Raw genomic sequence first — 25,855 nt, 5'->3', positions numbered from 1 at the left:
AGAAGAGGTGCCTTTACTCTGAGGAGCCAAACGCACTGCCCACTGGCTGTGTGTAAGTAGGAATACTCCTGAATGTGGCCCAGACCAGATTAAAATGTAATTGGAAGGGGGCAGCTGGGTAGCTCAGTGGATGGAGAGCCAGGCCTAGAGACGGGAGGTCCTAGGTTCAAATCTGGCCTCAGACACTTCCCAGCTGTGTGACCCTGGGCAAGTCACTTGACCCTCATTGCCTACCCTTACCACTCTTCTGCCTTGGAGTCAATACACAGTATTGACTCTAAGATGGAAGGTAAGGGTTTTAATAAAAAAAAATGTAATTGGAAAATATTTAGCAAAATAAAAATACAGTAGAACACAGACAATGTTAATATGTGGTTTACTAAGTCAATGTGGCTTCTACCCATCCCCATCCCCTAGGGATCTAGTTGAGTTTGATACTCTGCCTTAGTTGATCTGGGAGGTCCTCTCAATTTTCAGGAAGGGACCTCAGAGTTTGTCCAACTTGTACCTGACTTAAGAATTGCCTCCATAGTATGCTTCCAAACTGATCATCTAGTCTCCAGTGGAAGAGCTCCAATGGCAGAGGAGATCATGACCACTCAAGAGAGCCTGTTCTTCTCCTGGATAGCAATAGTTGCTAAGTTTTTCTTTTTATCAAGATTAAATCTGCCTCTCTGCAACTATGGTTCTACCCTCTGAGGCCAAACAAGATAAATGGAAACCATCTATCCTTCAGAAGCTGAAAACAGCTATCATTTCCCTCCTGAGACCTTTGTTCTCCATATGCCATACCTTCTAGTTCCCTCTTCCCCCTAAAAAGCAGAGGTTCAAATATGGAACAAAGACATAACTTTTTGCCCTTTGCCCTTCCCGCCTGGTACCAGGAAAAACTTAAATCCATAGCACTATTCACCTAAGAATTTAGCCTATGGTTAAGTTCTAGCATAAAATACCATCTTCATGACCTTACCAAATAGGAAAATAAGGAGTATGTCTCCCAGGATAATCTAAGGCTCTGAGCTGGGGGGAGTGGTTTCAAGACAGCAAAAAAGAAACTTGGTAAAGCTACAATCTTTGATACTTACAGTTTCTCCTTTAGGACCGTGTTCACCTTTGAAACCAGCAATACCAGGTTCTCCCTGAAGGAAGAAAAAGAAAGGTTCTCATTCCCAACCCTCTCTACTACAAAATGAAAACGTCCAGGGTTTGGTGGGGAGTGGGGTGAAAGCCACTGGTGATCCCAAAGAAAAGGATACCCATAATTCAGCAATGTGGAAAGGCAGGTCAAATTTGCCTAAAGATCATGAGATTTAAGACTGGAGGGGACCTTAATGGTCATCCAGTCCAACCTCTTTACTTCTTATAGATGAAGAAACTGATACCTAAAGAGGTTAAATGTCTTGTGGAAGACCACTGGGTTGTGATTTAAAGGTCTGCTAGGTCTGCTGATTCCAAATCCAGCGTTCTTTCCATTGCCCAATTAATGAAGGAACAGGATGCTTTTGACCCAGTAACAAGGGAAACCCTTCAAGGCTCAATGTAAGCTTGAGGCCCTTACCGTCTGACCTTTAGGACCCAGAGGACCAGTAGCACCTTGAGGACCAGGAGGACCACGAGGCCCAGGGAAGCCTGGGGCACCAGCAATTCCAGGAGCACCCTGTCAATCAATATCAAGCAGAGAATGGTTAAGAGAAAGGGGGATATATGCCCCACTTCTGGAGCTTTGGAGTGAGAAACTAGAGGGAATTTGTGAGCAAGAGTGAGACTGCTACCTTCATCCCCTTCTCCCTCTTCTATCTCTGCTCACTCCCCCATAGCGTTGCTTATAATTGTAATAGCTATATGGATTCAGATACCAAATCTGCTTCCTCGCTCTCATCCAAAGGGAGCATTAAAATACTACCATCTCTGGAAGGCTCACCCTGACTAGAGAATGCAGAAATGAGAAACTCAGTCTTTCGAGTATGATTAACTTATAACTATCCAAGTTCCTGGCCAAGCTTTAAAAAACAACAACAACAGTAATCACATAATCAGAAGCTCCAAAAAATTAAATCGGATAAAGACCCTGATGGGGGAAGCAACATAGAATAGAGCTATCTCATGTCCTTAGATTATAATTGTAAAAAACGCAGGCATTACACCCTGAATCCCTTCCCTAAGAGAGCCAATCCCTACTCTCTCCTGTGTCTTCTCATACCCAGAGATGAACTGGTTATTCACCTCTTAGGGAAATGAAAACTCAATTGGAAGAGAGAAAAACAAAGAGGCAATACATACCGCAGATCCTTTGGCTCCAGGGATCCCATCAGCTCCAGGGTTTCCCTAAAAGCAAAGAGACATTACTGAAGCAGTAGAGAAAGAACCTCACTTTCCAATTCATAGGGAGGACAATTGCTAGGCTGAGGCTTGGCACTGCCTTAAAATAATAAATAACTTTACTAAAGAAAACTTTAAATTGCTTGTCACTTCCAGGAGAAGGCTAGGGTTGAAAAAAGGATGTCAGGAGTAACACTGGGGAGAAAGAGTCTGGAGGTCTGGTTGGAAGGAAAATTTCGGTGATTATGACTTGATAGGGAGGAAGAAACAATCCATCTCATTTGCAGTGAAGTGTAGGAATGTAAAGGACAAAAGCCAGTGAATTCCTAGAATTTGGAGTAACCTTCATGTGGTAGGCACTGTGCTAGGTGATGGGAGGACTACAAGATAAAATGAATTGGTTTTCTTACCCCAAAGAAATTACCTTTTTATCTAGGGAATCAATATGACATGTACAAAATAAGTGGGGGCAAAGGGGGTCATTGGGGGAAGGGCATTAAAAGTTGGGTGTGGGGATATCAGGAAAAGTCTCTTTTAGGAAATTTGAACTAAGACTTGAAGAATGTCAAGTATTCTAAGAAGCAGAGATGAAGAAGGGGTGCATTCTTGGCCTGGTACATAGACCCGGTACAGAGACAAGAGATGGGATGTTGTACGATGGACAAGTAGACTAGTTTGGCCAAAACCAAGAATGCAGGAAGGAGAATAATAAATAATATGCCTGAAAAGGTAAGTTGAGGCTAGGTTATGAAGAGCTTTAAATGCCAAATAGAGGAGTTTGCATTTGCTCATTATAAAATTATAATATTGTTTTTATATAGTGTGAGGGAGCCACTGGAGTTTGTTGAACAGGGGAGTGATGTAGTCATACCTATGTTTTAGGAAAATCATTTTGGCAGCTAGGCGGAGAATGAATAAGCAAAGAAAGAGACTTGAAGTAAAGAGATCAATTAGGAAGTTATTAAAATAGACCGGGGGGCAGCTAGACAAATGTGAAAGATGTTGTGGAAGCATAATCTTATCCTTCCCCTGCCTCTAAGTTCTGCTCAAGGTGATGCATATTCCACTAACTCGTAAGGGTTAGAGAATCCTGTTTTCTGGGTCTATGATGAGGGAGGTGGGGACCAAGTAGGTCCTGATCTGATTTCCTGTAATTCCCAGAGCCTCCTCACTGTCTTCTGAACTTCTCTTCCACACAGGGCCAACCCCGCCTCAACCCAGCACCATTTATGCCCAAGTGGGGTTGTCACTTACTGAGGCTCCTGCAGGCCCAGGAGAACCAGGGGTACCAGATTCACCTCTAGGCCCTTGAGCACCTTCAGGACCACGGGCACCAGTGGGACCAGCTTCTCCCTGAAACGTAAAGAATAAAGACATCAGTAAAATGAAAGGGAACAAGAGAAGGAAGCTGATCACCAAGTTAGTAATATTTACATGCCAGTTATATGCATTATAGAAACTTTAGGTCCCATCCATACATGTTCACACCTGTGTGCCCAGTAATGCATATCTGGTTGCCTAGACATGAGTCTACACATGCATGCATTCATTCATTTACAAACAAAAGCCTACACAAGAAGATTAGCCAGTTAGCATCCTTGAATTTGTCATGGGCCTCCTTAGCTTTCATCTACACAGAGCAGTGTGTTGTTCTGAGAGGATATATTAGGCCAGAAACTATAAGCTTCAGATATATAATTTTTCAAGAGACAAAAATAGTATGAACTGAAAATATATAATGACATTATAAATAGAAAATATAATGAAAAATTAAAACTGAAGTGTTAAGAGTTGGGTGGCTGCTTCTTCCATTCCAGCTAGTACATGATCATTTTTTTTTTCTTTCTCCAAGATGCCCTATTTATTCTAGACCCTTTCAGTATTCTGAATAGCCACTGGAGAGTACCTAAACTAGAAGCTATAGCAATAGTAATTAGGTTACCCCAATATCATCATCCTTAATCTTCATCATTGAATGGAAGAGGCTACTGTTAGACCCTCTAGGCTACTAGTCATCTACCTTCCTCCTCATGCCATCTTTCCCCAAGGTAGAGTTGGAGTATTTACAATGCTGCTCAGAATTCTAGATGATCCTGATTTGGGGTAAACCCGGATGCTGGAGCAAAGACCCTCTCAGCCTAATGGACCTGATTTAGGTTGTAACCTATGGCAGTCCAGTCTGGGTGAATTCTCAAGCTTCTACTCAAGTTAGTTGCTGGCAATTCAATATAAAGCAGACCAATGTTTTTTCTGTGACTTAAAGCTTTTTTTCCTGAGGATTATAATTTTTTAAGATGTTTGTTCCCTGGAAAACAGTCATTCAGGGAGAGGGACTGGGAGGACAAAGGCTGCTCAAGTTTCTCGGTTTGGCTTTTCCTCTTCTCAGAACATTCTTATCTTCCATTTACAATCCTCATTTTGTAAAGGTCAAGTGCCTTCACCTTCTTCTGTCCCTCTTCACAGTGGCTTTCCTTCACCTGGCTCCCAGGGCCTCAGCTACTGTCTGGTTGCCATGGAAACCCCAAGAGGGAAAAGCAACCTGATTCCAGTTGACCGAATTCATCTCCTGGCCTAAACTCAGCAAGATTTTCCAGGAAAGTTCAGAGTAGAATCTCTGCTGAATCACAGAGGCCTTTCCCAGAGCTTTAGTCTCCCACTGGCTTCTATTAATCCCCTGAAGAACTCTTATTAAAGTGGCCCTGAAAGACCTATTTGATTTTTGTTTTTTATCAGGAAAGGTCAGACAGCTGTGGGGAGGACATGGGGATGGGGTGGAGATAGTGATGGAAAAAAGCAAAAAAGAATGTTAATGAAACATTTCAAAAACCATCAGGAAGAAAGAAAAAAAAAAACAATTCCTTCCAAAGTTAAGTATGGAATGTACAAACTATTTGGGAATCCATCTACTAAATAATAAATGAGTTACATGAATATAATTAAATTATAATTAAATTTGAGGAGCAAAGAAGAAGATATTTTCACAACTATGACTTGGGAAATAGTTATTGACAAAAAAAGGCATAAAGAGAATCATAGAAGAATAAATGGACAATTTCAATTACATCAAAGTGAAATATTTTTGCACAAACAAAATCAATGCAGTTAGAATTACAAGGGAAATACCTAAAGAGAAAAAAATCTTTGTAACAAATTTCTCTGATAAAAGTCTACTATCCAAAATACACAAGGAATTGACTCAACTTTCTAAGAAAGAGTCATTCCCTAATAGATAAATGATCAAGTAATATAAATAGGCAGTTCTCAAAAGAAGAAATGCAAGTTGTCAATAACCACATTCAAATTCTCCAAATCACTAATAATAAAAGAAATGTAAATTGATACAATTTTCACCTCATAGCTAGTAGATTGGGGGAAAATGACAGAAAAACAGAAAATGGCAGTTTTTTGGTGGGCTTATGGGAGGACAAGCACATTAATGTATCATTGATGGAATTGTGAATTGGGCCAGTCATTTTGGAAAGCAATTTGAAACTATATCCCAAAAAAAAAAAAGGCATTAAATCCTTTTACCAGCTATACCATTTTTAGTATATATTCCAAAGGGATCAAAGAAAGAAACAACAGATCCAAAAGCACAAAAAATTTTCAAAGGAGAACTTTGTGGGTATAGCAGAGAATTAGAAATTAAGTTGGGAAATGGCTATACAAATTATGATACCATGCCTCTATTGGAATATTGTTGTACTATCAGAAAAAGAAACCTGGGATGGCTTTCGTGAACAGTAAAGTAGAGCCAGAAGAACAATTAGACAATAGTTAAAACATTGCAATGGAAAACGATTGTGAAAAATTTAAGACCTCTGATCAATTCTATGACCACCCAAGACACCAAGAGGAATGAAGGACTAGAAATGCAGAATGAGACCTACTTTTTCTGGCTTGTTTGTTATAAGGGGCAAAGGCATTGATTGGTTAGAAAAGGGAGAGAGAGTCATAGTTGTGTCAAAAAAAAGAGAGAGAGAAATTTTAAAAGCATCACTGAAACGTCCTAAAAACATACGAGATAACAGAACAAAGTCCAGAATAAGACAGATAAACAAGACAGCTTAGATATGTTGGTGTTTTTTGTTTTATTTTAAATCAAGCTGTATGTAACAGATATATGTGGCTTCATCTATAAGCCTTTTTCTGTTTTTCTTAATATATGGAAATGTTCGTGTTTGCAAAATTCAGTGTTTTTAAATTTTTATCTTAAAAACAAGCAGGACCCTATAAAAATCCATGAATACCCATTTTTGCAGGAAAGAAAAATGAGACTCTGGCAGAGCCAGAAGTAGAGAAGAAAGGAGGAAAGAGGAGTGATGCTTCCTCTCATTTTATCATCCCCTCCTTTCCTCCCAGTCTGCCCTGGTCCTGTTGTTTTTGCTTTTTTGATGCCTCTCCTAGACTCCTCTCTTGAGACTGTTGGAAAGAAAGCTCTTACCTTTCCCTCCCGGTCAACTATCCTCACTCTGATCTCCCTCTTTTCCCGGTCTGCCTTTCCTGCTCTGGAGTCTGTAATTTTACCTTCAGCTGCTTATCGTGCTATCTCTGCTTTCCCTTCCAGCAGGTGACCCCAGAGAAATTCTTAGCTTTATTCATGCAGAGCAGCGGCAGGGGGGGGGGCAGGGAATCGAGATTTCTTGGAAGAGAAGAGGGGCTCTAACAAGCCTCTTTGAGGTGGGGGGGTGCAGAATTCTGGGGATTTACCGTGGTGCTGGCAGCAAGGACTTACCTTGGCCCCTGGAGCACCTGGGAATCCAGGACCACCCGAAGGTCCGACAGGACCCTGTGGACAAAAGAAAAATAGTGAAACAGCCTCAAAGTGAACCTCGAGCTCCCCTCTCCCCCCGTTAGCCTGTCTGAGCTCTACAAAAATTCTGGCTATAGTCTCCAGTTAAAGAGAACCCAGCAGGCAGTCAGACGCCAGTGCCCTCCGGGGGGCTCCAGACCGAGGTCCTCATTAAAGGAAGGTCAAAGGGAAACTCTGAAACACTTCTGCCTCCACTTGCCCAGCTCCAGACCTCAGAACGAGTTTTGGACTCTGGACATGAGAAGAAATAGAGCTTTGCCAAGCCTCTGATTTCCTAACATTCCCCCCAACACCCCCAACAACAACAACAACAACAACAACAACAACAACAACAACAACAACAACAACAACAACAACAACAACAACAAATCAGTCTGGAATCAACTTACAGGGGGACCAGCTGGGCCAGGTTGACCATCATTGCCTCGAGCACCCTGTGAAAAATAAGGAAAGGGGAGTCAATGAGAGAAGTCTTTTGTCCAGTCCCCTAGAAGCCCCTTATTCCAAACTCTCATATACACAGATCTAAGAGAATTTAGGAAGTTACCAAGTTTGGAGGGTCCCCGAATTTGAACAGGAAACACGATGTTATTTTAAAATGATGCCTAAAGAATTGCATGATCTGGGTCTAAGACCTTAAAAAAGCGAAGGACCCTATGAATTTATCCTGCCTGTGTTTGGAAGGATGCTGTGGATACAAGCAATCGGGAGCCCCAAAATGTCCAGGAACTATCTCATGACATTGACTCGGAAGTGGACCAGGGCTGTTTGTCTTCTGACCATTAAATAATTACCTGAATTAAATAATAAGAGAAGTTGAGCTTTACATGATGCTCTCTCTCTCTCTCTCTCTCTCTCTCTCTCTCTCTCTCTCTCTCTCATTTGGCCCTCACTGCAATCCTATGGGGTAGGTCCTGTTATTATCTTCATTTTGCTCAAAGTTAAATGACTTGCCTAGGCTCACGCAGAGGATCCAAGGCAGGAGCTAGATCCAGCTCTTCCTTACTATAAAATCCTATATCCTAGCCACTAAATACCACAACCCTCAAAGTTTTTACAAGGATCTCATTTGGGTTGGATGTTTGTTGGTGGAAGTACCTATTCTAAATGAACCTTGGTCAATTCCCACTTGTTCTTATGGTTCCAAAGTCTCTGGTTGATTGGCTGTTTTTAGAAACCCTAAACATCAAACATTAAGAATTGGCTTAACAAATTTGGTGATTTGGCAAGAAGAAGAAAAGTGAGCTAGCTAGGAATGAAGCTGGGATCAGTGATTGCCTCTAAAGCTTGCAGTATCCGTTTATTGAGGAACTCTTATAATCATGGCTGTGGCATGGCTCATTATTTCTCCTGGCAGTCTGCTCTTATGCCCTTCCTGAACATGACAATACTTCTTAAAAAACTAGAGCCTTTATTCCCACAATGCCAGCTGGAAAAGGGAAGAAAGCTTCATTTGATATGGCTATTAGAGCAAGAGAATCTGCTTCCCCAAGCCTTTTAAGGCCTGCATCCCAGGACCTATCACATCAATGTTTGTGGACATGAAGATGACTATGTATATCACTCTTAGCGCTGCCTAGCACTCCAAGAATGAGGAAAGTCTTGGCTGAATTTTATTTGGGAAATTCCTTCCCTTTTCTCCCTGTCTTGAAGAGTCTACTGACAATTCAAAAAGCCAGGAGGAAGGTCCCAAAGTGGAAAACATCCCTGGCTCATCATTGGCCCCTGGGCAACTATACCCAATTGCTGTCAACTGATATTCACCCTAGTGACTCCAGGGGCACCCTGACCCTTGCCCTGTGATACCTTGTTGCCTCCTAAGTTATCTCAGGGGAAGTATACACTTCCCACTAGCCACTATTACCAAACTTCAGAAGTACCATACTCAACCTGTGCTTCCTAGAGGCAATGTTGCATAGCAGAAAGAGAAAACCTAGTTTTTGAACAAGACTTTGAACAAGAAATTTCACTTCTCTTAGGCCTCAGTTACTTCATCTGTAAAATGAGACAGGATTAGCCAGAAGGAGGCCAAATCTGAAACTCAAGGCAATTCACCTATATGGTGACTTTGTCTTTCCTCAGAATCTTCCATATAAAGAAGACACCAAAAGAGATCCCTGTATGACCTAGAAATGGGCCACTGATCCTGTGTTGGACTTATTGGAAAGAAAAAAGGTTCTCTCTCTCTCTCTCTCTCTCTCTCTCTCTCTCTCTCTCTCTCTCTCTCTCTTTCCCCCCCCCCCCCAAAGCTTATGTCTACTAAACCTCTACTGGGGTTACCCATCAACTAGGGAATAACTGAACAAATTCTTGTACATGAATATAATAGAATATTATTTTCCCAAAATAAGTGATAAAAGCTGTAGTTTCAAAGAAAGCCTGAATGAATGGATACAGAGCACAGTCAGCAGAACCAAGAGAACAATGTATACAATGACCACCATTATAAAGAAAAGCAGATTTGAGAGACTCAAGAACTCTAATGCAATGATTAGTCAAGGCTTTAGAGGACCAAAGTTGATGCATATTCGCCCCTTCCTGAAAGAGAGGTGATGGGGCAGAACAAGATCTACATTTTTGTAGATGGCCAATGTGAGGATTTCCCTTGCTTGACTATAAATATTTATGACAACGGTTTATCTTTATTTTTCATTATTATTCAATTGGTGGAGAGGATGTAGGAGGGAGAGAAGATATATGGTTGTTAACTGAATAAAAATGGAATAAGAAAAACAACCTCTATTAAGATCTAACAGGGATGGGAAGAAGAAAAGTTGAATAGCATTCTGATCTGTATAACCCTAACTGAGACAAGAATGGCCCTTGCTCAAGTAGCTGAATTATCCACTAACCAAAGAAAGCACCTGCAAACCTCTGCAAGGAATGTTGGAAACAAGTCTAGACCTGAAGCACTGGGCCTTGACTTGGCTCTATTCTGTAGAGAACACCAGAGCCTCCAGCCATAACAGGAAGCCCATATGATGTTTGTGGCTGGTGCTCGGGTACCGATGCCTCCTTGCAAAATGTTTGATCAATTCAAAAAAGTATTGGTGAGTGTTTGTTCCTCAGAGAAGTAGTCATCTAAAGAGAAGATAGTGATTAGGCAAAATGCTAATGGCACCAGCCTTTGTGCCAATCACAGCAGTCAAAAGATTTCCTGTACTTGGAGTGCAAAAAGATCTTTTCCCAAAAGGACCTGTTCTGGAAGACTGGCTCTGGGCTTTCCAGTCAAATTCATGTTACTCCCTTTCACATACTCAGGTGGACAAACTGGTCCCACCTTAGCATTGCATCTCCAGTCTCTATTGTGCCTAGAATGAATGCACTCCATCCTCACCTGTTGTCACTCCCTTTCTTCTTTCAAGATGCTGAGTTCAGGGAAAGCCTTTCCTGATCCCTCTTATTGCTATAGTCTTAGCCTTCCTCAGATTAACCCATAAATAACTTACTGATTTATAAGAACAAAAACCCCTCAAAAGCTATTTAGTCCTTTTATTTTATGGATTAAAAAGAAAACTAAGGGGCAGCTAGGTGGCTCAGTGAATAAAGAGCCAGACCTGGAGAGGGGAGTCCTGGGTTCAAATCTGACCTCGGACAATTCTTGGCTGTGTGACTCTTGGTAAATCACTTAATCCCCATTGCCTAACCCTTTTCGGTCTTCTGCTTTGGAACTGATAACTCAGTATCATATCTAAAACAGAAGGTAAGGGTTTAAATAAATAAGATCATAGAGACCTTAGAGGCCATCCGGTCCTACCCTTTTATTTTCTAGATAATGAACCAAGGCTGAATGGCTCAAAGCCATACAGGTAGTAAATATCAAAGGCAGAATTAGAACCCAGGTCCTCTCATTTAAGAGTCAGCCTGTGTTCTTTCCATTATACTAAAGTGTCATTTCCTTTCTTAGCAGAATGTAAGCTTTTTGAAGGCAGGAACTTACTTTTCTTTCTGTCTTTAAAAGCTAGCACAGAGAAGATGTTTACAAAATATTTGTTGAATTAGACTAGGTGGGATTAGAAGTCCAGTTGAAACAAGACAGAAATCCATTGAGAAAAAATGCCAATGTCAGGGGAATGTCAGGGGGAAAGATGTGGAAGACAAGAAATGTAGTTATGGTGAGAAATGAGAACTAGAAAATGGAATTAAGGATGAATGGAGGAGGGGAGGTTGTATCGTCTGCCAAGCATCGTAAGCAGGACTATGAGCACTGCCTCATAAAGTTGAGGTTAACCCGCACTTTTCAGGGTCCAAAGCAAAGGAGATTCACTGTCTTTCCCCCCATGCCTTTTCACTGCTTCTTATCTAGCTTACCCAAATTCCCTGACCCGAAGGTTCACCTGGGAGAAATGGACCAAATGGAAAACTGTGACTCAGAGAAGGAAACAAACTGGGGTTAGAGGCTATGATAGTAGTAAGAAAAAGTGGGGAATCGATAGACCTTGTGACAAAGCCAGACTGGGACATCTGAAGCTAGATCAGACTTCCTGAGAAGAGCTCATTGCTGAGGCATGAAGGAGGAGAGAGCAGAGCTAAAAGGAGGGCTGGGAGAGAACAGCACTTTGTTGCTACCTGGTCAGAGAAGCCCAGCTCAACCTGCCTTGCCACTTGGGGAAGCTGAGTAACCTCCAATGGCCCTGAGCAGATACCGAGGGGCCCAGAGAGATCAGAGCGGTAGCTATAATATTAGTCCATAGAGGCTGAATGGCTGCTTGGGAGAGCCCAGTGCTGGGACTTCTATTTACTTCTATTCCCGGGGATGCGCCTGCACAGCTACACAATCTGGCTCCAAGAAGAGTGTGACCACAGAGAGGCAGATGCTCCTAGCACTAAGGTAGGCCGCCTTTTGCAGAGTGGTTGACCTTGACTACAAAGTCACCAGCCTCCATGATTACGAGCGTGGCTCTAAGAAAAGTCACTCTACACTACTGTGGCACCAACAAGGACGATCTAGCCTGTGCCACCCAAAGAAGGAATGCCTCTGAGCCTGGGAGAAGCCGAATGAAGTGGCATCATTGGGTATACACTCTACAGAGGAGTCATATCCTAATGCCATGATAGAACATCCTCAGGTGCCATAGGAATGGGAAGCCAAAACAGGGGACTCGCTCTTTTTCTGGGCCAGTGGAGACAGGGAGAGAAGTGGAGGAAATGGACAATTCTCCTTTCATCTATTCACAGGGCATGATGCCACTGTCACTCGAGGCCTTCTAAAATGCAGTCCCTTGTACTCTTTAATACCTACAAGCTGGGATCCTGGTAATTGGCAGAAATGGCGATACTTCTTGGCGAGGGCGAATAGTCTCTAATCCTCTTCACACAAAGTGACACTCCTCCAGGGCATGCCCTTTGGCAGCCCTTGCCAAAGAACTAGGGTCACGCCTAGTTCTTTTACTGATGTGCTTTCAAGGAGCAATTTTCCCTGCACAACTGGATGCTGATAACTGTTCTGGCCACTACTCAGGCAAAGGCCCCTCCCTTTTTTGCTCAAAAAATCCCTTTGCTTGTTGCTTGCTTCAGCAGCACATATACTAAGATCAGAACAATACAGAGAAGATTAGCATGGCCCCTGTGCAAGGATGACGGGCAAATTCGTGAAACGTTCCATATTTTAATTTTTTTTTAAATAAAAGAAATCCCTTTGCTTGGAAGTTGGAGGTATATTCAGCTGAAAGGATAATCTTTTATTCATTTAAACCCTTATCTTTTGCCTTATCAATGCAAGTATCAGAGGTAAGGACTAGGCTAATGACCTGCCCAAAGTCACCCATCCAGGAAGTGTCTGCAGCCAGATTTGAAGCCAGATCCTCGGGTCCCCAGACCTGGCTCTCCATCTACTAAGGGATCTAGCTGCCCCCAGGATCTGCTTATAGTACAATCCTCATCGTGTTATGAGTCCATAGTAAACTCCTTCATGTCTATCCAATCTCATTTCTCTTTACTTTTCAACCCATATGCAAGAGGGCTTCCTTGCCTTTATATTTCTTTCTCTTCTCTTGCCCATACTTATTTATTAAAATATAAATTTAAAAGTCCTCTCCAAAGGCCAAAGCTTGGCACATAGTAAGTGTTGAATGAAATGCCTTTTTCATTCTATAATTGAAGTTTCACTCCCCTTTCATGTCTTTTATCATCGATTTGATTTTTTCCCCCGAGTACCATCTTTGGCTGTTTGCCCAACACTTACTTCTCCATTTTGAATTCCATGATAACATTTACTGGCTTTTGTATTCTGGTTCTCTCAATCGCTTACATTTTTAACAGTAATAACTTGCTTTTGCATAACTGATGTGGTTATGACCTATATAATGTGTATGTAGTTATGTGGCATGTTATATAATTATCTCATTTGCCTTGCAAGCAGAGATTGGAATTCCTGGAGGAATACATGCAGATGGCAAGCATTTGATAAGTATTTGTTGAATGATTGGGCAGAGATTATGCCTTCTTCCCTTTTTTCTCCAGTGCGAACTACAATGATCTGAGCCTCCGTTTCCCCATCTGTAAAATGAGGACAGTGCTAGTTGTATGAAAAGTGGACCCTGAAGGTGCCATGTAAATCTGACCTAATGTGATGATATATAAAGTACGAAGGCTGCACTAGGTGATCCCTAAGATGTCTTCCAGTTCTACACCCTGTGGAATGATTAGAGAATAAAGGCAAGGCAAACAGAACCAAGCATGAATCTCAGGTGGCATGGATGGGTGACAGAGCCACATTCCAATTAGAGAATGAGCATGAGAGAAACCTGAAAGCACCACACAGGCGGGACGCACCAGTCAACAGTATCATTCAACCAAAGATCACCAATTGAAGCCAGGATTATGGAACATCTTTCCCCAGCCTTGCCAAGGCATCTGTGCTGCTACCAGACTTCCTTGTGTTTCTCTGAAGCTGTCCGTGCAAAGTGAAACATCACAGGGTGGCAAGACTGTGCCAGCAGCTAGAGCGTGTGTGCCAATGCCAAAGTAAGTTTTTCATGTCCTCTAAAATACTGTGGCCCTTGCCTAGAAGCCTCAGGGGAAGGGGCAAGGAAGCATAAATAAAATAAAGGGCTAGAAAATAAGCAATAGCATTAGAGAAGAAGGGGTCATCTGAGTTGAAGAATATCAAATGATGAAGAAAAGCAAAGAAAAAGGTTTCGTTCTGGATTTCTCTGCATAATAATTCCTATCAGGCTGCACTTAGTAGAGCAGAGATTTCATTCGCTTGAGCTCAGAATGAAAATACCTACTTCATGAGAGTAGATGGGACCTTTGGAACAGGACCAGCTGAAATGCCTGGGAGGAGCTCTGTCCTCCAGAGTAGTAGCCCACCAAAGGTGGGCCCAAGTACTGCCCGCCCCAGACCCCTGGCAGGAAATGTGAGTGTACACTCACCGCAGCACCAGGAGGGCCATTCCGTCCTCTCTCACCAGGCAGACCTCGGGGACCCTGGGACATACAAAGGCAAATGTAAAAATGTTTGACTTTTCTCGAGGTGTGTTCAAATGCCAGAAAAAGCCTAGCTCTGGAGCTCACGAGAGATGAAATTCAAACTCACCATTGGACCAGGAGAACCATTTTCACCAGGAGATCCACCTTCACCCTGAGTGGGGAAAAAAAAAGGAGGGAGTCAGCATCTGTGAACCTATTCCCAATACCTAGGAACCCTAAGGAGCAAAAGGCAGAAAAAAAAAAAACCAAGCTATCTGCATTGCCTGTCATCTGACCACAAACCCTCCCATATTAATATAACATCTTGGATTGGGAAAGCTTCCCCATGCTCTTTCCTGGGAGCACCCAGCACTTCAGAGGCATCACCAAGAAAGAGACAGAGAAATTAGCTCAAGTTAATACAGACTTTCCATCAAAACTCTCCACAGAATCTGAAATGCCCTATTAGTATTTCTTTCCAGCAATAAAATCTAGATTGGTGGAATTTCCCTAACGGAAGGGAAAGTTCCCTCTCAAAGCATCTATATCCTCGATATCTTATTGCCTTACCTTAGCACCAGGAGCACCAGCTTCTCCCTTGGCTCCATCTAAGCCTGGGTAACCCTAGAAGGTGAGAGGAGAAATTCAGTCACATGCCTGAAAAACAGGGAAACATTACCACTCCTCTGCCTACATTCACCTCTGTCCAGTCCTTCCTTTCCTCCCTGCTACCCCACCCCCTCCAGACCTACATCCATCCTGCTATCACCATTGCAAAAAATACTTACTCGGTGACCTTTGACGCCAGGAAGACCAGGAGTACCTGGGAAACCACGAGCTCCCTGCAAGCCAAAAATAAGATGTAAAGGAAAGCTATCTCTTGGAGGAAATCGGGAAAATCCTCGTAAAAGCAACCAGGATGAACGAAGGCCAGAAGGTGGACCTTGCGGGTTTCTAACTCCAGATCCACGATGGTGGCTTATATCCCTTTCCCATTATGTGCTTTGGTTTCCCTGAGGATCAGAAAGAGTTGGCAGCATTTCCCACTGCTAGATGAACAACACAGAGAAAGTGCTGTCTCGCTATCAGGTTGGGGAAATTATAATTTTTAGGCAATTCTTTCTGACAAATGCTGAAGTGCTTGCTTTAGATAAATGATCTGACAGAAGTGGGGCCCTACGTTTAAAAATCCTAAGTTCATTCTAAGGAAACCCTGGTTTTGAGGATGAAGAAAGAAAGGTAGAAGACATACCTGAGGACCTGGAGGACCACGTTCACCAGATTTTCCAGGTTTTCCAGCTTCACCCTGAGGAGAGCAAGAATTACCTCTAAACTTATTCCAGAACAACAGCATTACTACTCTTGGACCCTTCGAAAGGCCTTTTCGATTTCCAATACCATGCATTTTTCACAGGTCTTCAAAGACTAGAGAAGTTTTCTGTCCCGCTACTGATTCATTTTCCTTTGTATCCCTCAAACTTCTCTGCTTCTTGTACTGCTTCTAGAGTCCCTCTATACCCACCCAAAGAAAATCCTTTTCTCTATTTACCAACTGCTTCACCAATGAAGGAATTCCTCACGTCCTTATCCTGCCATTGCCTCCGATGTCTCTGTTACCTACAAGATCTATCTTAGTCTTATCTATCTTACCTCTCTCTCTTATCATCCCAGATACATGAAATCACTCTTGAGAAATATTAATATAGTCTAGAAACCATTTATCTCTTTAATGAACACTAGACATAAGTAAGATACATACATACATATAATCCTTTTCTTTTTCACTAGTTGACAAAATTATGAGTTGGTCTATTTTTAATTCATTTAAAATTGAAAAGTTTAACTCTGATATTTGTTACTGTTTATCTTTCTCTACATTTTTTCTTTGTGTTTTTTTTTCTATCCCTGCTTTTATTTTTCAGATCTTTTCTTATCATTTCTGGAGTTGCCCATTAGCATATTTCTTTCCGCTATATCTGGAGCAACAGCCAAGGAAAGCCTTAGTTTCCTTGTCTGTAAAATCAGGAGATGGGACTCAATGCCCTCTAAGTTTCTCTCTGGCCCACAGTCTAGGATTCTAGCACCCCATAAACTCCTAAGCTTATTCTCTCAAAGAATATAGTCATCACTGACTAGGGCTTTATAATTTGAATCTTTCTTCTCAATGTACTGCCTCCTCCACACCCCCAGTAATTAGAGATGATGTCAAACAATTCCTTTCCCAAAGTAGGTAGGTTTTGTTCCCTTGTAAGCATTCAACACTCAACAAAATGGTTCTTCTTTCACTTTGAGATTCATCACATCAAACAAGTCTCTCTGTACTTTTCACAGGTTTCCAACCTCTTTCCCCCTCAAAAATTCATGTTTTATTTTATACTCACATCATCACCAGGTTTTCCAGGGGGACCAGGAGGACCTCGGGGACCCATGGGGCCCTAGAAACAGAGAGAGATAACAACACTCCGAGTTAATCAAACTTAGTCAGTTGACTCGTACCTCCCAGAGTTAAATGGGCAACAGCAAGGGCTGATAGTCTGACTACTACTACCAAGAGGAAGACCTCTGAGAAGCCTGGAAAAAGTTTCCCTGCCTCCCCTCTTTAAAAAAATGTCCTTGTCCTAGAAAACAGGAGAAAAGAACCATCCAAAAATCTCCTCTCTGTGAAGGGATGAAGAAACTCAGAGACATCTGAGTATCAGGTTATGGTGATCACCAACTTAATCCATAGAACCCATCAGGAGTAAGGACCAAGCTCGAGGCATACCCCAAGGTGAGCCCCATCATATTGAGGTTAAGTCAAGGTTGGGTAAAGAAGGAGCACAAATCCCTTTGGTCATGGAAGGGGTCCTCTTCCCCAGGCAGGTTGTTGTAAGGGACTAATTTCTTAAAGAGCAAAATATTAAGAAGAATCCAGGTTGCTGAGATTAACTCCTGGGAGTCAGGAAAGAGAAATGTGATCACATCTCTTTTATAATTAGCCTTTTCTTCATCTCATTTAGGCTCCCAAGTCCTTTGAAAAGTGATTAAAACAGGAGATTGTTTTAAGGTAATTAATTTCATCTGCATTTGCAGAGTCTCAGCAGTAAGAGACAGATAGTCTTACTGGCCCTGCTTTCCCACTATAGATCTCCTGGCCTAAAGGTAGCAAACCGAGAAGTATCATGCTCTTTTTGCCTTAGTGTTTCTCCATCCTGAAGATTTAAAAAATGAGTTATCCCCTTTAGAGATCTTATGATGTGCATTTTAAAAATATATATTGTAGGGATTCTTGTGGGCAGTTGTCTCAGTGTTAGACTTGGAATCAGGAAGACCCGAGTTAGAATCCTGCCTAACTGTGTGACTGTGGGCAAGTCACTTAACCTATCCCAAATTTGGTTTCCTCTATTATGAAATGGGGATAATATGTGATAACATATCTAAAGTGCTTCAGAGGCTTTAAAATAGTATAAAAATCCTAGTTATTATTATTATTACATAGTATTCTATTTTGCCTCCAATTTATCTGTCACACTTTAACATAGTCCTTCCTGGTTTCTCAGGTTCCCTAGTAAACTATAACCCTGAAGCCCTGATGCTAAAAAAAAAAAAAAAAAAAAAAAAAAAAAATCCCCCATTCACTTAAGAAGACATCAAAAACAAAAGGCTGATCATAGAGCCAAACCTGAGAATCCGGGGTACTTTCTGGAAATTAGGAATCCAGCGGGAAAGAAAGATTAAAGAGCAAACAGGTTTCCAAACTGTATTTCATGCCAAGAAGCCAAAGGTTTCAACTTGTGACGGGATATCTCAGGCTAGCCAAAGTGACCCAAGAAGGATAATGCTGGGATAATATTCTTCGGTGGTCCCTGCTTTAGACACTTTAGACATAAGATATCCCTAGCAGCTAAGAAATGACATCTGGTATTTTCTTCCAGGCTTCTCTGTTGGGAGTGAGAGAAGTACAATCCCCAAAGGTATTGGTGCTGTCTTGTGGGAATATTCCCAGGGGAAGGGACATGGCCATGTTTGGATACTCACGGAGACACCGGGTTCTCCAGGTTCACCGGGATTGCCTTGAAATCCTTGAGGACCCTACAGTGGAAAGCCAGAAAGCTCAGGTTAGCCACTCGTGGTATGAAGATTACAGAAAAAATCAAACTGAAAAAGCATTTGAAAAACATTTAAAATCAGAGCTGTCACTCTACTCACAGGTGCGCCAGAAGGGCCAGGAGGTCCTCTTGGTCCCATCGGGCCCTGCATGGGAACACAAAACAAGGGCCCTTAAGAGGATACATCTAACCACCAGCATCCAACATGTTGTAACCAAGCCAAGAAGCCCAGACAAGAAACAAGGAGGTAATTCTACAGTGGATGAAGGACCTACTGGGGCTGCCCACTTGTCAGCCACCTCTTTCCTAGGGTCTCCTTCCCTACGCATCCACCTATTTTTATTCTTAGAGGCCATTCAGAAAGAGAACCTAGCCTGCCTCTCTCCTGGAAAGCAGCCTTGTTTACTAAAGTTTCTGAGTTTCATTTAGCATGTGCCAAGTAAAGCCGCAGGGCTGAAATTTCCTGCTGAAAATCTTGTGGGATCCTGAGGAACAGTAGCTGCTGTCTACATCCTCCAGCCTTCCCTCCAAAAGCAACAGAGGTTGGCCCTTAAGCAAGTCAGCCTATATGACTCCACACACGCACAGCAGACACACCACACCACCTCCCACCAAACCCCCAGCAACCCCCCGCCGTAATTCATTTCCACTATTTGGCACCCGACAAAGAGTGCCCTCAGTGAAGAAAGAGCAAGTCATTTAAGACGGAGCATTTAAGTCAGCTCTCTGCTAAGTAATGGAGAGTGACGTTACTGTAAGCTGATGGAGGTGGCCGGGTTCCCTGGCTCTAAAGTGGTCCTCCTGACTGACAGCAGGGCTCCGGGGTCCTTCCAGCTCGAGATAGCGTCTGCCTTCCTTACCATGGGTCCTTGCATCACTCCCAGCTGAGCGCCTCCAGCCTTCTCATCAAACCCTCCTGCCATCTGAGCGGCAAAGTTCTGCAAAGAAACTCAGCAGCATTAGGGACTCGAGGAGTTCTTGGTTTTCCTCAGTTTATCAGGCTTATTACATGTCTTAAAAGGAATGATGTCTGTTAGGTTAAACTCAAGCTACTGGCGAGTCTCCACTGAGGGCAACCAATGATTTTTTTTTCCTAAAAGAGGGTAGGAAATGCCTTTTGGTGTTACTTCAATTCCTTTGCTATATTCACCTAATTGGACCATCTCGGGGGAAATTATCAAGTTATACCATTCATTTAATAAGAGACATTAACACAACATAAGGAGAAACTATTTGAGGGTTCAGAGTCTAATAGAACACCAGGCTCCAAAGACTTTGGTCTTTGGCTGTGGTAGGGCTCTAAGGTTAATGCTGTTTAAACGTAGCAAACATCCAAACTATGAAATTATGTAAATTAGCCAGTTCCAAGATTCTTTTCCCCAGCGACATGGGGTCATTTAACAGGAAAAGTGTTTGGCATGTGCCAGGGACAGATGCCCTCCAAGAGTGCTATTCCTCTTTTTTTTTTCCAAAGTACTCAACTATCCAGACAACTTTTTCCCACATCCAGAATCCATCTGTCATCCAGCTCTGAGGTTGAGTGGGGATTTAGACCAATGAAGTTCTCCGCCCGGGGCGCCTACTTAGATCAGGCAGGGTTTACCTCCCCAGCCTCACGCTGAATAAATGCCATATTGTTCTAAATTGTAGTCTGGAGGGTCTAAGGATGTTATATAATGAGCCTAGCCACTACTGGCAATCCCTGGGAGCCAGCCAGGTCAATATGGACACCAATAAGAATAGACACTTCTAGGACAGTTTTCTGAAAGACAGCAAAGTAAGGATACTTACTCCACCAAGCCCAGGGAGTCCTGGAGGTCCTGGAGGACCGGCGGGTCCAGGATTACCAGGGGTTCCAGGTTCACCATCTCTACCACGAGGTCCAGGAGAACCCTTGGCATAAAGATAAAGGAATCAGTGTTGGGTGACGTAGGCTCCATAAACCACCTGCCCACAGCCTGCCCTTGGGGAAGTAGCCAAGCATGTGGTAAGACCACAGGAGGGACCAATGAGGCCTTGAGACTCAATAGATGTTCTTTCTTTACTTACCTTTTCCCCTTTTTCACCACGGTCACCTCGGGGTCCTTGTTCACCCGCAGGTCCCTGAAAGAGAAGGAAACAGTGAGGTCAACGACTTAAGGCGCTGAATGGGTTGAGTACCAAGTAGCTCATGTTCAATTAGGGGAAAGGTTAGAGGACTGATTTCTCTATTTTTCTTACCTGTGGTCCAGGGGGTCCTTTGGGTCCTACAACCTGTATAAAAGAAAGGAACCCAGAGCCATTGGTTAAAAGAAAAGCACGAACAGGCCACCCCTACAACAGTTGGCCCTAAGAAACATGGAATATATAGAGAGGGAAACTGATGACTTACATCTTTGATATCTCCAGGCTCTCCTTTCTGTCCCTGTAATGCAAAATATTCCCCAAGTTAGATAGTTAGCAATAAGTCTACCCTAGCCATGTAAATCTATCAATACTTGCAACCAAAGCAAGTTTGCTTTGATGAGAGCACCTCTGACTACAGAAGTGGGAGTCTGCTGTACTGGATGGGAGATACTTTCTAAAGAACGTACGAAGAGAACAAATACGATAGCTCACTCTGAACAAAAGTAAAACTGATTCAAACAAACAAACAAAAACAAAAACCTCACCTTTGGTCCCAGATGTCCTATTTAGAAAGAAAGAGATGAAAAAGAACATAAGTACCATGAGATGAATGACTCGGACTTCTTATTACACACATGTTACCCTTCAGAGGTTCAGACAGACCAGAGGACACAAACCAGGAAGGAGCACCCAACAAAGAAGGATTAAATGGGGAAGTGGGAAATCTGATGTGTGATTCTTATAAACAAAACCGTCAGGATGTGCTTGCTGTGAGTGGTATGGGGCCCAAGAACGGTGGAAGCCTCTCTAGGTTTCTCACACACAACGAACAAAGTGATAGAGTGAGGAAGCCATAAAGAGAAGAGCTAATCAGCCACAAAGGAAGGAAACACTCAAGATAGGAGGATTTGTTCAGTCTAATTTTGTCTCCAACCAGAAAGCCCCTCTCCACCCTCCCTCCCCCAACCTTCCCAAGCTAAAGATTATTCAGAAAGCCTTACTTTAGAGAGGTGCCTGTCTCCTCCAAGCAAGCACAGCAGAGAGCAAAATGCAAATGTTATAAAAAGCATTTCAGCATAATCCCAAATTACAATCTCCCAATTATTTTCCCCCAGTAAAATAAGTAACCGGCAAGCAACACTTCACTCACACTGGCCACCTCAAAAATGTCTTGGGAATTTGAGTCATTAAAGAGTTCCCAGTTTCGTCAGTGTAAGTAAAGTGTTACAGAAAGGCAATTTCTTGCTTCTCCATCACCTCTGTTTCTTCTGGACCTCTGCACTAATGGAGGTAAAGGAAACAATGGAGGGGCCACCAAGAAATCTGGACTTGTTGCCCTTGTAAAAGTGGAGCAGATCGATGAGTAAGTATGGGTTGGGGGTGTGGGGAGAGGAAGCAGGGAAGGAGGAGGCACCTGAACATCACTCCTGGACACTAACAAGGATTGACCGAGTCCTCACACCACAAGTAGATGGTCTACAGGGACACGGTTCCAGAATAATCTCCCCACTCTACACACAGGACTTCAGGAACTAGTTCATTCTTCCCCTAGTAACACTGGCCTTGATTGGTGGATAAGCATATGGCATGCAGGAGGGAAATCATTCGTGCTCTGTATTTAAAAAGAGGGAAACTGCCTGCCCTTTCTGTCTTCTCACTGACTGGCGGATGATTTCTTCCCCAACCTGGCGACTCTGGACTTGAAGGGACTTCTCAAGTAATGGTGTGTGACTGAGGAGGACATGATTTGTGGCTTAGCGAAAGAGCTTTTGATCTTCTTTGTGGATATAGTAGTTACTAACTAGATCACTTGAGAAGGTATTAAATGGACTTCCAGGTGACTAAACTAAGGCTTTAATGCCTTCAGTAACTATCTGGAAATGCCATGAAGAGGAGGGAGAGAGAGAACCCCTTTGCTGTCTCAGATTCCCTATCAACTAGCCAGAGGAGTGGACCCGAGGGTTTAGGACAAGCAAGAAATGGTCTTTCTTTTCAGTCCTAGCTGCTAGGGTCCCATGGATGACCAGCTTCCCCTCCTTTCTGATTCTGGTCCCCATCCATGGGAAAGCTTTTGCTCTGATTGCAAGTAATTTATTTATGAAACAAGAAATAAATAAATTACGACCACTGGCGGTGGGCGGGTCAGTTGGGCAGGTAGGGCAGCACTCTCCAAAGGAGATCTCAGGGTGGAGACAGTCTTTCATGTCTTCACAGATTACTTCATCGCACAGGACAGTTCCAGTGTCACACACACAGATTCTGCAAGGCTCAGGTTTCCAAACATCCTTATCATTATACCTCTGCCCTTCATGAACACAGCTGTTTGCATTTTCTGCGCCAAAGGTAGGAGGGTGAGAATGTGGAAGAAAGTAGGAGTAATGGGTAAGGAAGAGGAAAGCCAGAGAAAAGAAAGAGAAATCAGGTTATAATGTCAGCATTGATAGCAGCAATCATTACAATTCAAAAAGTCAAATATAAACTCAGATCTTAGAGATAAACTCTGCTTCAGTGAAGACCACTTTTTCTGCTGGGATATCTTCCAGCTGAAACAAAAAAGGACTTATTTTTCCCCAAAAAATACTGTCACCAGTGAAATCCTAAGGACCAGTGATACAGCCGACCCAAGGAAAGTTAGTAGAATAGACCACACTGGATATTTTCTACCCTTTCTTGTGCTCTTTGTGAATAGCTGCTCTTGGGAGCAGGCCCTGGAGGTTCACAAGTGGATACTAGCCTAAATTCCTCCCTTCTTCTCTGGTAGTTGAGCTACACAGAGGGCAGAGTGGGGGAGGCAAAAGGAAAAAACGATGCGACTCCAGTGAGACTTCCAGGATTGGTATTTCTTTGAAGATGAAGGAGAAATGAAGAGATGGGTAGTTCTCACAGAAACGGAGTGAGAAGTGTTTGGGTTTTACGGGGTTGGATAACCATATATGACCTCAGAGGCGTTCTGTTGACTCTGTCAGAGATTTTACCCACAAAATATAGCAACAGTCCCCAATACCAGATACCTATTTAAGGAGCACTTTTGCAGGGGAGGGAGAAAAATTGGAGATGATCAGAGCTGCTTTGCAAGAGATTAGGATTGTGATAGTTATGTGGAAGAAAAATTCTCAGTCCCACATTAAGATACACATGATGCAGAAGTCAGACGTATACCTCTCCCAAACAACAAAGATTGTGTCTTACTGATATTTGTGTTCTTCTACCAGTGACCAGAACAATGTTTTGTACATCACGATAGTTTCTTCCACAAAGTCTTTGTTGAATACCGAATGAATGAATGAATGAATGAATGAGTGAGTGAATGAATGCATAATCATGTCCCTAATGGCTTACTTAGTTGTACCTCTTAAGAGAGAGCCAACTTCTATTGCCACAACACTCAGCCCCCAGCAGCTAGGAGGGGCACAGATTGCCTAGTCATGTTGAGTCTCGATGACCCAACTCTGGCTAACGGGAAAGGCTGAGGGAGTAGAGCAAAGATGAGTCCTGCTTACTGTCCCATCCCATCTGGAATTTATGTTGCAAAAGAGCCGTTTGTTGACAAGGGAGCCAAGCATGCTGTGCCAAAGAGCTGGCTGCATTGGCAGCATGTGCTCAGGAGAGCTCCGAGCTGGTTTTCTCATCAAAAACCTGAAAGTAGAAGGAGGCATCAGGAGCTGACTAATAAGAAAGAGTCCCAAACAAAAAGAGAGAAAGGAGAGTAGCCTGCTAAGTGCTCTGGAAGAGACAGTGCTGCCATTTGAATAGAAAGGGATTTTTCTTTTTCCATTTTCCACAGGGGAGATATTCTTAGTCCAGCAGCATAATATTGGCAGAGTAAGCAAATCCTGGTGATATGCAGAAACTACTTGGGAAAACGAAGCTGGTAAGGGAACGCTGGAATACAGCTTGCTGGTGTTGATGGGTTCACCTTCGTGACCTAAGGGCTGACACTGGCTCATGTGGGTACAAGGTTGGCTGGAAACCTGTAAGAAAAACTGGAAAGCTCTAGGGAAAGAGCCCCGAATGTTGTTGATAGCTTCCTCTGTGAAGATCACTAGGACCTGGCCTCAGGAAGCGTAAGCAAGGTCAGGGGCTGAGCTAGAACCAGAAACTGGGCATCTGAATCAGGCTGACAGTAGGTGGATTACGAAAAGGAAAGCCAGAGAAATTAATGATCTCGGACTGCAGTTTGGGGAAGTGTGCTTCTGGACAGACACTGCTGCCTTAAAAGGGGGCCAGTGTAGTAACTGGATAACTTAGGTGTGTACAGAGGAGCTGGGCACCATTAATCGGCATAATTACTGTTAATAAACGCCTGGTGATAGCATCACAATGGGCCCCTATAAGGTTACCCTAATTATAGCCGTACTGTATGTTCCCCTTTGTGGGAGCCCTGTAAAAAGCTACCTCTCTCTGGGAACTGTTTGTCTTTGCCATCCAAAAAAGGGCTGGAGCCCCCTTGGTGGCGGCTGGGAGGTGGGGGGAAAAGGGGGCATTGTGCGAAGGGTGGGAGCCTGGGGGAGCCCACCGGACCTCTCCTCTCATGAATGAGCCTTTTCTGAGCTCACACAGAGCCCGATTCACAGGTCTCTGCGAGGAACCAGTTTAAAATAAATACGGGCAGCATTTCAACTCCATCTGGAACCCATCGCTGCCAATCTCCCAAATGCAAACAAACCTTCACAATAGGGGATTGAGGTCTCTAGCTTGAACTGAAGAGAGCTTTCAGAGGCGCAGACTCTGAAATGCAGATGTGGGTCAAAGACACCCGAGCCAAAAACCCTTCAATCCCTTGGGGAGGCATTAGCGATCTCTAGGTTTCTAACATTTTTTGACGTCTCTCCGGACTGCGCCCGTTCCCCACGTCACATCTTTGGGACCAGGGGGAGCCGCGGAAAGGGAGCCAGGACACGCGGGCAGCGCAGCCTCTCTGGGGCAACGTTACCTAAACTGCCTCCTGGGAGGAGCCACTGAAGTTCTGGGCACCACTAGGCACCTCCGAAATGTAGCCCTTGGAGCCAAAAGACGGCAGCGGAAGCCCTTTGCCTTTTTAGAAAGCGAATCAAGAAACTCGGTGGAGGTCTTTAGATGGGGAGGGGAAGTTGGGGCGGGCGGGGAGGGAGGGAAG

The 25,855-nt window shown here is 43.3% G+C and overlaps 1 protein-coding gene and 1 non-coding gene across 2 annotated transcripts in view; one reads left to right on the top strand and one right to left on the bottom strand.

The window, feature by feature from the left end:
• COL2A1 (collagen type II alpha 1 chain) overlaps positions 1 to 25,855 on the bottom strand; it is an 88,461-nt gene that overhangs the window by 20,541 nt on the left and 42,065 nt on the right. Inside the window, exons 3-23 of the mRNA XM_044679269.1 lie at positions 22,865 to 23,071; positions 21,285 to 21,301; positions 21,005 to 21,037; positions 20,854 to 20,886; positions 20,683 to 20,736; positions 20,425 to 20,526; positions 19,494 to 19,571; positions 18,734 to 18,778; positions 18,563 to 18,616; positions 16,927 to 16,980; positions 15,798 to 15,851; positions 15,334 to 15,387; positions 15,116 to 15,169; positions 14,673 to 14,717; positions 14,510 to 14,563; positions 7,522 to 7,566; positions 7,055 to 7,108; positions 3,574 to 3,672; positions 2,281 to 2,325; positions 1,559 to 1,657; positions 1,086 to 1,139 (exon numbers count right to left, since the gene is read on the bottom strand). Coding sequence (XP_044535204.1) covers positions 1,086 to 1,139; positions 1,559 to 1,657; positions 2,281 to 2,325; positions 3,574 to 3,672; positions 7,055 to 7,108; positions 7,522 to 7,566; positions 14,510 to 14,563; positions 14,673 to 14,717; positions 15,116 to 15,169; positions 15,334 to 15,387; positions 15,798 to 15,851; positions 16,927 to 16,980; positions 18,563 to 18,616; positions 18,734 to 18,778; positions 19,494 to 19,571; positions 20,425 to 20,526; positions 20,683 to 20,736; positions 20,854 to 20,886; positions 21,005 to 21,037; positions 21,285 to 21,301; positions 22,865 to 23,071 — 1,334 coding nt within the window. The remainder of the gene's footprint in view (positions 1 to 1,085; positions 1,140 to 1,558; positions 1,658 to 2,280; positions 2,326 to 3,573; positions 3,673 to 7,054; positions 7,109 to 7,521; positions 7,567 to 14,509; positions 14,564 to 14,672; positions 14,718 to 15,115; positions 15,170 to 15,333; positions 15,388 to 15,797; positions 15,852 to 16,926; positions 16,981 to 18,562; positions 18,617 to 18,733; positions 18,779 to 19,493; positions 19,572 to 20,424; positions 20,527 to 20,682; positions 20,737 to 20,853; positions 20,887 to 21,004; positions 21,038 to 21,284; positions 21,302 to 22,864; positions 23,072 to 25,855) is intronic.
• LOC123250862 lies at positions 12,641 to 12,743 on the top strand. Its single transcript, XR_006506478.1, has one exon. It is a non-coding gene; the product is annotated as a U6 spliceosomal RNA (small nuclear RNA).

Source organism: Gracilinanus agilis, chromosome 5, assembly GCF_016433145.1.
Source record: "Gracilinanus agilis isolate LMUSP501 chromosome 5, AgileGrace, whole genome shotgun sequence".
Lineage (NCBI taxonomy): Eukaryota > Metazoa > Chordata > Mammalia > Didelphimorphia > Didelphidae > Gracilinanus > Gracilinanus agilis.
The sequence above is the reverse complement of the archived record's forward strand: the minus strand, read 5'-3'. Positions and strand labels throughout refer to the sequence as shown.